Source organism: Arachis duranensis, chromosome 2 (assembly GCF_000817695.3).
Source record: "Arachis duranensis cultivar V14167 chromosome 2, aradu.V14167.gnm2.J7QH, whole genome shotgun sequence".
Lineage (NCBI taxonomy): Eukaryota > Viridiplantae > Streptophyta > Magnoliopsida > Fabales > Fabaceae > Arachis > Arachis duranensis.
Window position 1 is genome coordinate 87630026 of NC_029773.3, and position 11106 is coordinate 87641131.

General features: G+C 30.9%; 1 protein-coding gene across 3 annotated transcripts; it reads left to right on the top strand.

The window, feature by feature from the left end:
• The first annotated feature begins 1877 nt into the window (after window positions 1-1877).
• LOC107475737 (putative acyl-activating enzyme 19) lies at window positions 1878-9616 on the top strand. 3 transcript variants are annotated; one of them, XM_016095381.3, is made up of 16 exons: window positions 1880-2335; window positions 2876-3376; window positions 3654-4054; window positions 4231-4947; window positions 5327-5976; window positions 6105-6180; window positions 6264-6350; window positions 6736-6779; window positions 7264-7372; window positions 7469-7528; window positions 7921-8002; window positions 8095-8159; window positions 8251-8310; window positions 8546-8590; window positions 8951-9063; window positions 9156-9616. In XM_016095381.3, the coding sequence occupies exons 1-16, from the start codon at window positions 1951-1953 to the stop codon at window positions 9385-9387; spliced, it is 3627 nt and encodes a 1208-aa protein (XP_015950867.1). In that variant the 5' UTR covers window positions 1880-1950; the 3' UTR covers window positions 9388-9616. The 3 variants fall into 3 exon arrangements, with proteins under 3 accessions (XP_020991519.1, XP_015950867.1, XP_052113196.1); XM_052257236.1 differs by having other exon boundaries at window positions 1881-2335; window positions 3654-3782; window positions 4238-4947; XM_021135860.2 differs by lacking the exon at window positions 9156-9616 and having other exon boundaries at window positions 1878-2335; window positions 8546-8656; window positions 8951-9062.
• The last annotated feature ends 1490 nt before the right edge of the window (window positions 9617-11106 follow it).

The following is an 11106-nucleotide window of genomic DNA, read 5'->3' on the forward strand; positions in this document are numbered from 1 at the left end:
AAATAAATAAATAAATAATAACTAAATAAAATGAAAGGTAATAAACAATCCTAGTTTATAACCTTAGGATTTTAATGGTTGAAAAAGAAAAGAATTATATACCTCTAATTGATGGATGGTTCATATTGAAGAGACTCACCTATAAATTGAGTTTTTCTTTAATTCATTTCAATCAAGTCATCCAGATAGAATAACATAAGATTTCTTTGAGTAGTTTTCTCCTATATATGATAGAGAGAAGTGTGTTCTCCTTTTGTCAAGAGAGAGTGTTATTGTAGTCTCCTTGTGATAGAGAAAAGTTGTAATTCTCAAAGAAAATTATTCAATTATTTCCATATTTTATACAAATTTCTAATTTTTCATCTCTATATTTTGCTGTGTCATTTGTCTGGTACCTAACACTAGATATGTAAAGTAAAGAAAAATTATTTAAAAATGTATTTGTAAATAAGGTTAAATTATTTTTTCATGGTCTTTCACTCTCTCTTTAACTTGAGATAGAAGTTTTGAAAAAAAAATCTTGATAAAAATTGATTTGCAAATAGCCATTCAAATATTTCAAATCATTGTTCCGCTATTTATTTTATGATTCTCTTGGCTTGTATAATTATCCAATATAGAATAGTTTAGAATCAAATCGTTAATTTAATTTAGTGTGTGTTTGGATTATAGTTTGTAAACGGTAATTTGTATAAAAATGATTTTGCAAATTTGATTTTGATGAAAAATAAATTTGTATTAATATAATTATGTTTGGCAATTTTTTATATCAAAATAGATTATAATAAAATAAATGTTGTTTGGATTATATTACTCAAAATCACTTTTAAATGAAAAATTATTAAAAGAAACATCAATTTAAATAATTTTTTATATTATCCTATCATTTTACTTTAGATATTTGAATAAATCTTATTAATTTATTTTATAATAAAATTAATATTTATTTACTAAATTAAAGTAACATATAAAAATTGATAAAATATATTTTAATACATAAAAACACTAAAGAGAGTACTATACATTTTATAATGTCAAATAAAAAGAAAATATTTTGTATTATTTTAGTACCGTTACTATTCTTTAATTTAGTATCATTTTAGACTATAAATTTTTATAATTAGTATATAATAAAAACGAAAATAAAGTACAATAGAAGTACAATCAAAACAAAAAAAACAAAAAAATTCCCTCCAAATATAGAATATAATAATTACAACTAACAACATATATCATATGAATAAAAAAATTACAACAAAAGTAAATAAAATTCATATGAATAAAACTAAATAAAAAATAAAAAATTTTATAGATAAACATAAATATAGTACAATAAAGAATAGAAAAAAGAATTTATATAAACAAAAAATAATAAAAAATATCATAAAAATTAATAAAAATAAGAATTTATATCAATAATAATTGTCATATGAATAAAAAATACAATAAAAATATAACATCAGAATACTAAAAAAATATCAGAATACAAAAAATAATATAAAAATTATATAGTTATTTATATCATTTTTATAAAAAAAATAAAAAATAGAATTAATAGAAGAAAAATAATTTTTTTATTTAATTTTTCAATTATAATTAGTCTTCTTTAACATGAATGTAGAAGCAAAAATTTTGAGCTTCTTGTAAAACGCATATTTAGAAGCAAAATCAGTTCTGAATTCAAAATTTTAAAAAATTACCAAATATAAAAATGGAACGAACTTCAAACACATCCTTAATAGTTAGAGAAGACAATAATTAAGCAGATAAAATGATAAAATATATCACTATAGCTGATATACTCAATTTTTTATTAATGAACCTATTTTTTATTTTTAATTTGCAATTACATAGTTAGAGAAGACGAGATTTCTTTCACAAAATTATAAATTACAAAGCGATAGAACTATAGAAGCATCATTTCTTGCACCATCCTTTTCCGACGAACTCATGAAAGCTCAAAGCCCCGAAGAAGAAGAAGAAGAAGAAACACAAACACCACGCTTTTGCTGCCTCTCGCACGAGTTCTTCCGCGCCGCTTCTGCCAATCCTAACAAAACCGCCGTCATTCACGCGTCTGGCGTCGCCCACCTCTCCACGCGCCTGCGCCAAACTGCTCATCCTTTTCCCCCTCCTGCCTCCTCAAATTTCAACCATGACAATATTTCCACGCTCTTAGAACAGCGCGTGGAGTCACTCTCTCCCCCGGTCTACAACGGTGACCGTTGCTTTACTTACTCTCATCTCTTGAAAGCCGTTGATTCCCTCGCCTCTCGTATAAGCTCTATCCTGCTTGGTGCGGATGACCCTCACCTTATCACGCCCAAACCTCAAGGTTCGTTATTCACTCCAAAAACATAAAATTCAGTTATTCAGTTAGTTGGTTGGTTAGTTAGTTAGTTAGTTAGTTAGTTAGATTGTTGATTGGGATTACTTTACGCATTTGACTGATTTTCTACTCAAGCTTTCCTATGATTCAGAATTCGATTTATGAGCTGGATAATGTTGCTTACTTGGTTTGTGAAGCGAAGTTTTCCTTTAATTTAATTTCTTATTTAATTGAAGTGATTAGAAATTATTTTAGTTGTAAAGCTGCTTATATGTTTTGGTTGGATGAGCTTGGAGGCTAAGTAATATAAAATGTTTACACATGCTTACATGGTAACCTATAAAATCAAATTAGTAACTAATTTGAGTGAAATTTTCACTCTACCGCGGACAGTTATGTCATGGAAACTTTTATGAATGAGTTTTATGTATGAAATTTTCTTCCTTATTTTTACTCTCAACCAGACATGCCCTTAGTGTTCATGTGTTAGGGTGTGGAATGAATGTGCTTGATATGCAGCATTGGCATCCGGTGTTTGTGCTGCAGGTGACAATGCGGTTAACCATGAAAAGGGAACTATTTATGCAGCTGAGAACTTGGAAACTAATGTGTCTAGCTCAGAGTCGGTGGTTGACTCGAGTGAAGAGTATAGGCCAAAGATAGTGGGAATATATATGCCACCTTCTGTGGAATATATTGTAGCCGTTCTTTCTGTATTGAGATGCGGGGAGGCTTTCTTGCCTTTGGACCCTTATTGGCCGAAAGAAAGGTTATTGTCAATTGTCGCTTCCTCAAGCGCTGATCTCATTATAGGTTCCAAATCTTCATTTGGTAGTGAGTTGGACGAGCTTGATGAATCGCATTGGCTGGTAAAGTCAGTAAGTTGTCCTGTTTTAAGCGTCTCCATTGAAGAAAGCCTTCAAGAATATAGTGATTTGACAGATTTGTTATGGCCTTGTGCCAATGAAAAGAAGAGATCATTCTGTTATTTAATGTATACTTCTGGTTCAACTGGAAAGCCGAAAGGAGTGTGTGGCACTGAACAAGGTAAGTTGTTAATATTGTTTGTTGTGACTATTGTAGTACACGAAGCAAGATTTCTTTAATATAGTTTCACATGGTTTGTGCAGTTGCTGTTTTACTTTCCTTGTTTGCCTTCTCTGCCAGCTAGAAAAGAAATCAAAAGCGAAGATCTAAGAAAATCCAGAGAAACATTAAAATGAAATTTGTCTGAAAATAATATGTTCTTAAAATGAATCTGAACCATATGCTTTTTAATCTATTATAATATATATTCTCACAGTATGCTTCATATTCTTTCTAGGTCTTTCAAATCGCTTTTTGTGGATGCAAGGATTGTATCCTCTGAATGGGCAGGAATCATTGTTGTTTAAAACATCAATCAGCTTCGTTGATCACCTGCAAGAATTTTTCAGTGCTATTTTGACAGCTTGTATGTTAGTTATTCCTCCTTTCAGTGTTCTCAAAGAAAACATATGTTCTATAATAGATTTTCTTCAGGCTTATAGTATTAATAGGCTTACAGCTGTTCCATCACTAATGAAGACAATTCTTCCTGGATTACAAACTCATGTTGGCCTGCGGGTTCAAAGTTCACTGAAATTACTTTTGCTAAGTGGTGAACTGTTTCCCCTGACCTTGTGGGAGAAGCTTTCAACTGTTTTACCAAACACATTTATCTTGAATTTATATGGAAGTACCGAGGTCAGAGCAAATGATTATTTTTTCATGAAGCTTTCCATTGCACCATACTATTAATGTCACTCTTATTAGCTAATTTGTTTCTTTTCTATTTTATTGTCAATGCAAGTTATGTAATCTTTATATCCAATTTTTTTTTCCATTATTAATGATTATTTTTACTTTTTCCATTTTTTAAGGTCTCAGGTGACTGTACATATTTTGATTGCAAGAGAATGCCACTGGTTTTGAAGGAAGATATGCTAACTAGTGTGCCAATAGGTTTACCAATTTATAATTGTGATGTTGTGCTTCTTTGTGAAAATGCCTCGTCAAAGGAGGGAGAGCTATATGTTGGTGGTTCCTGCATCTCTAGAGGCTACTATACTGAGTCTAATATGAAGTCTGAAAATTTTGTAAAATTGCCTCAAAGTTATTGGATGAATTCCATGAATGATTGCAAAAGCAAATTATACTTCAGAACTGGTGATTTTGTCAAACAGTTGTCAAGTGGTGACTTTGTATTTTTGGGAAGAAAAGACCGCATTGTAAAAATCAATGGTCATCGTATTGCCCTGGAAGAAATTGAAGATTTGTTAAGAAAGCATCCATATATAAATGATGCTGCTGTAATTTGTCGGAATATTGAAGAGCTTTTGCTTCTGGAAGCCTTTATAATATTAGAAGACAAGGAAAGATTGGACGAATCATTAATACCTGCAATTAGAAGTTGGATGATTAGCAAACTTCCATCGGCTGTGGTTCCTAATTATTTCATCTTCGTGGATTCATTTCCTGTGTCATCTAGTGGTAAAGTTAATTATGAGTTGTTGGTGGACTCAAGATTATTGACAATGAATGTCAAGGACAAGGTTGTTAACATTGACTGCAGCAGTCTTCTGCGACGAATTCAAAAGGTATTATTTCATATTTTGTGACAAATTATCTTGTCTATAAGAAAAGATATCGCAATTTCTCCATTGTCATCGAGACTATGTTAGTGAAAAACATTGTCAAACATACAGGATTGCAAATCAGACACATTCCATGCGGAATGAAATAAGTGCCTTTCTTTGCATTATTTCACTTTCCAAAGAATACTTTTACATAAGACTTGAATTATTTTTGCAAGTAAATCTATTTTGTGAAATTACACGTCTTTTTGACTGCTTATTTTCCTTTGTATATTGGCTTTTCTTGCTTTGAAGGATTCATTATTCTCTTCTTAGTTTCACTTCATCCCTCATCTATCTAACAAATATTTTCTTTATATTGATTTGATGAATACTTTAACAGGCCTTTCATGATGCTTTAATGGTTGAAAAGGTTTGCAACGATGATGATTTCTTTACCATGGGTGGTAACTCTCTTTCTGCTGCACATGTTGCTCACAGTTTGGGGATTGACATGAGATTTCTTTATTACCACCCAAGTCCTTTTAAGCTTTGTATGGCTCTTCTTCAGAAAAGAGGATCCTGCGCTTTGCATAACAAGTTGGATGATTGTTTTGAACTAATTACAGAAAGACAAGATAACCATGTCTCATCCAATCATATTGAAAATTCTAATACCCATGAGTCATGGATGATTTCTAAAGGTAATGATGATAATTCTTTACCTTCTAAGCGCTTGAAGAGGGGTATTACAGATGTTATGTTGAGTGCTGATGAATCTTCCCCATGGCATTTCTCTCCAATATTTGAATCATCTTCATTTAGCCGATGCAACAAGGTGTTGCATAAAGGGCAGCCTGCAGTTACTGGTACTCAGCAAACAACTTGGTTGGCAAATGCGCCAAGGGGCAGCAGAGGTCATATAAAGGACTGTTGGAAAGTTTACATGGAATCTTGTGTTGATGCTTCCCCAATGCTTGTGTCTAAAGGCTCAGACATTTATTTATTCATTGGATCTCATTCACATAAATTTCTCTGTATAAATGCCAGAAGGTAAGACAAATTATAGTTTTTAAATGGTCTTAATTCGCTTGAAGTACTATTCACAATTGTGCTAGAACTATTAAGAGAAGTATAAAGAATTCTGCTTCTAGTACTTGTAAAACTTCTACTTCATATAGTGGTTCTGTCCAGTGGGAGATCAAACTAGATGGACGCGTTGAATGTACAGCAGCAATTGTATCAGATTTCTCTCAGGTTGTTTTCATTTGTTTGTTATTCTAGTGTCATAACAACATAATATTCTATCCGCTTGTTCTAAACTCATCGTATTTCTCTAGGTGGTTGTTGGATGCTACATGGGAAAAATTTATTTTCTAGATTTTTCAAGTGGAACCATCTGTTGGAGTTTTCAAACGTCTGGTGAGGTATCTGGTTTAGTGTTTCATCGAATTCCTGTACTTGTTCTTTCTTGTTTGAGGTTCCCTGGTCTTGCTTGAAAGTCTTAAGATCATGGACCATGTGAAAGGATGTAGTGATCAAAGCGGATTGCAAATTCTATAAATTATTTGGATTATTACATTGTTAATGAAAATATTATGAAATTATGTTTCACGTTTTCTATGAGGGTGTTCTGTGCATGGTTGTTTGAACAAAATGTCATTTCTGATGTGCAGATACACATCAGTCCTGCAATTTTTTAATCTTTTTTATCATATTCCTTTTCCCCCTTTATTTTGGAGGATATCTCGTTGTCACCTCTATTTGTAGCTAATTTGACTAATTTCTAATTATGTTTTTAAACTCATGAAGGTAAAGTCACAACCAGTTGTAGACACAAGAAGACATTTGATCTGGTAAATTTTTATGCTCATCTTTCTATATGTTGATCAATCATGTATTCTTTCATATAAATAAGTTTTGCACATCATTATTGGACCATAGATCGTGCTTTCCATTAGTGGCCTACACATGGTGTTTCTGATTTCCAAACAGAATGTGATTTACTGCATTCATTTTTCCATTCATATTATGTCTGCTTTGGACCTTTAGGGTGTGTGTGGTTCAAGTATTACTTTGTTACAAAGATTTCATTCCCATGGGAATTAAAGATACCCAAGGGGAAGGTGGGAATTGAAATGATGGTATTTTGATTCCCAGGTATCAAAGTTGCTTAGGAATAGCTTTTCAAACTTTGAACCAAACATGGGAATATGATATTCCCATCTTAAAATTCCTAGGAATTATTTATAATTCCTCCAACCACACACACCCTTAGTACCTTGCTTGTCTAGCTTTGTTGTGAAACTTTTTGAAGTTTTCAAATTTCAACATATACAGGTGTGGCTCTCATGATCATAACTTATATGCGCTTGATTACAAAAATCATTGCTGTGTTTATAAACTACCTTGTGGAGGCAGTATATTTGGGTCACCTGTAATTGATGAGGTGAATTTTCTATTCCAAATGACATACATCTATATCAGTTAGTGGCAAGCAGAAAGATTGTTGAATCTTATTTACTCATACTAATTTTTCTTGTAGGTTCGCGGATTGCTTTATGTGGCTTCTACTGGTGGTAGAATTACAGCTATATCAATATCGGTATGATGATAATTCTATCAGGACACAATCAAAAGTGTTCATTTCTTTAGGGGACTGCAATTTTGTGATGATATTGATTATTTGGGGCATATAATCTCTCAGATTTTTCCAGGTGGACTAAGGAGTTAAAGAGTAGACTTATTGATAACCTTTGGACTAAAATGTGTATGAAATGCGTAGTGAATTACATAGAAGAGCTTTTCAGTCAAGACTTTTAAGTAATGAATATGAACAAAAAAGGAAAAATATAAAAAGAAAGAAGAAAGAAAGAATTGAACTTGATTAGCTTATACCCAAGAGATTAATCCTTTGATTGAATATTAGAATTCTGCCACATGTAGAAGTTCATTGCTTGTTCTACTCAGACTGAAATGTTCCCTTACTAAATCCAGGATTTTTCTTTTACTGTATTGTGGCTAAATGACTTGGAAGTCCCTATCTTTGGTTCTCTGGGCATCACCGAAATTGGAACTGGTATTTTTTGTTTCACTATTTCTTCCTTTTGATTATGTTGTTTGTCTTTCTAAATACCAGATGTTTCTTTTTCCTTTTGCTGTTTGTTGCAGTAATATGTTGCTTAGTAGATGGCCATGTTCTTGCATTGGATCCAAACGGATCCACAGTTTGGAAGGTATAAACTTCATTTATGTTTACAATACTAAATTATGTTACCAGATTATGGAAGTAATTTTAACTTGCATTAGTGGTGAACTTTTGCTCAGCAAACAACTGATGGACCTATATTTTCTGGGCCATGCATGCCTTCTACACTTCCTCATGAGGTATGTCAATATGTCATACTCTTCTTGGATTATTACTTGGCTAATTCTCAATTTTATTTTCATGAATTCAATATCTTCCGCTTTACCACTTCATGTTCTTTTGGTGGGATCTACAAAATATTGTGAGAATTAGGATAGCTAGAGTGCTTAGGGTAATTTATTTGTTACCGTCTTTGTTTGTAATTCATTGAAACGTTTATCTGTATTAGTAATCGTTTTGTTTATTCCATTCTAGGTGCTAGTATGCTCCAGAAAGGGAAGCGTGTACTCTTTTAAACCGGTGAGAGCTAGTCAATAAACTTGTTCATATTTTTTCTCCACCTCCTTCTCCCTCTATCACTTAAAGGTGAATTTACTGTGTTGTATTCATAGTAGTTTTAGTGTTTATAGTTGGATTATCTTATTTTAGATACAATACAGTTTATATACCAAAGTTTCTCAAGAAAATTTTTGAGCAAAAATAATAAATCATTTTTACAATAATCGTCTACAAGACATGAACTACAATTGCTGCATTTATGTGTCAGTTAAATACTAATGAATACTAGCTCTACTAAATGTAGTTCCAAGTAAAAATTACCAATATAAATGATTGATTTGGGTCTATATTTCTTTTATACTTATTCTGTATTAACTCCAGGAGAATGGGGATTTATTATGGAAACACAATGTTGGAGATCCAATAACTTCATCTGCTTATGTTGATGAGCACTTGCAGCTAGTCTCTGATGATGCCTCACATTCCTCAGACAGGTTAATCTAATTGGGTTTTTCTTAATTAAAAGGGTAAATGTATCTTATACATCAAGTTCAAGCATTGTTGTTTTTTCCTTTTCTCTTTTCAGGTTAATCTGCATTTGTTCAAGTTCTGGAAGAATACACTTACTTAGAGAGAACCTGAATTCCTCCGATGACACAATTCTACGGAAAATTGATGTGCAGGAATTTGCAAGGCTTGACTTGCTCGGTGATATATTCTCTTCGCCGTTAATGATTGGAGGCCGGATTTTCGTTGGTTGTCGGGACGATTACTTGCATTGTGTTACCCTTGAAATGCCAAAGCAACACGAAAGTTAAGGATGATATATATAGCTGATTTTTTTTTGTACTGTGTTAGGTAGATTGGTTCTGTGTTCAAAATCTTCCAAGTATGAAATTTTGAATGTGTAAACAGGATGAACACAATTACACAAGCTAGATCATGCAGCTTTTATTACCTTTTACTAGTTGGAATCAAAAGGAAAGGAGGAAAGAAAAGAAACAGGAAAAACAAATGGCATAAGATGGTAGAGTTTCATGAACTAAAGTTCTCGATTGCGAGATTGTGATTATGTTTTAGGTGATGACTTTGGTGTCTAAATTTTGATATCTAATTTACCAAAAAAGTTAAAAGTTAATATTTAATTTAGATAATATGAAAAAAAATTAAAATATTAAAAACTTATCTTAAAAAAAAGTTAGACAAATTCGATATCAAAATAGATGACACTAGAAAATTGTCTTATATTTTATTATTTTCAAGGTGAGGAGAAAACTTCAATCCTCTACCTAAGAAGAGATTTATAAACTATATTCATTTTTAATGAAAAAAAAATATTTTTTTATACTTTTTTCTTAATTTCATTTATGGTATAATTAGTATCAACATAAAGAAGAAAAAACATATTCACCATAGAGGATTTAAATATTTCTCTCACAAACAGGCTTTTAGCTTAAGCGGAGGCATATGTATAAATTCAGAAGAGTAAAATATCGTTTTTGTCCTCAATGTTTGGGTAAGTTCTAAAATTATCCCTAACGTTTTGATCGTTCTATTTAAGTCCCTAACGTTTTAAAATTGACTCATGTTGTCCTACGGGATCCGTTAACAAAATTGACGACGGGACAAAATTGAGACGATTTTGAAACGTTAGGGACTTAAATGAAAATGTTAGGGACAAAAACAATACATAAAAATAAATTTTAATTTAATTTTATCTTTTAATAATATTAATTTTTTACTGTACATAGTATTCAATTATTTTTTAAAAATTTATTTTTTTATAAAATTAAAAGAATTTTAATACATTAGAGACAAAAGGTATAATTTATATTTTATTGTATATATATTATTTTTTTTCTTTTCTGCAAGTTTATATACTAGTCCTTCTACAAACATTTCATGATAATTACAAATCTTTAAGAATAAATTATAAAAAACAATTAATTTATTTAAAATGAAAGTAATATGATTAAGTGTAATTTACTTAGATGTGATTAAAAAATTGATATTATTGAATGATAAAATTAAAATTTATTTCTATGTATGATTTTTGTCTACAACGTTTTCGTTCTATTTAAGTCCCTAACATTTCAAAATCGTCTCAATTTTGTCCTGCCGTTAATTCTGTTAACGGATCCCTAACGGCAGGACAACATTAAATAGGATGATTAAAACGTTAGGAACAACTTTAACACTTATCCCAAACGTTGGGGACAAAAACGATATTTTACTCAATTAAAAAAAATGGATATAATGATAGAGTTATAGACGAAAAACTCCTCCATACAAAATTTACGAAACTATAAATTATAAATTATCATAAAAGAACTATAACAATGCCTTTATGATTTTTATCTCAAACTACAAATTACTCCTTTTTAATATTTTTTAACTCTTTTTGATATACATAAATTAATTAAGATATTTTTTGATAAAAAATTTATCAAGATAAATTTGTGTTAATAAATAGTTAATAACTTAATATATATTGTTTACTTCTTGGCCAAATCGTAAGTTGTTTTTTTTTTTTTTTT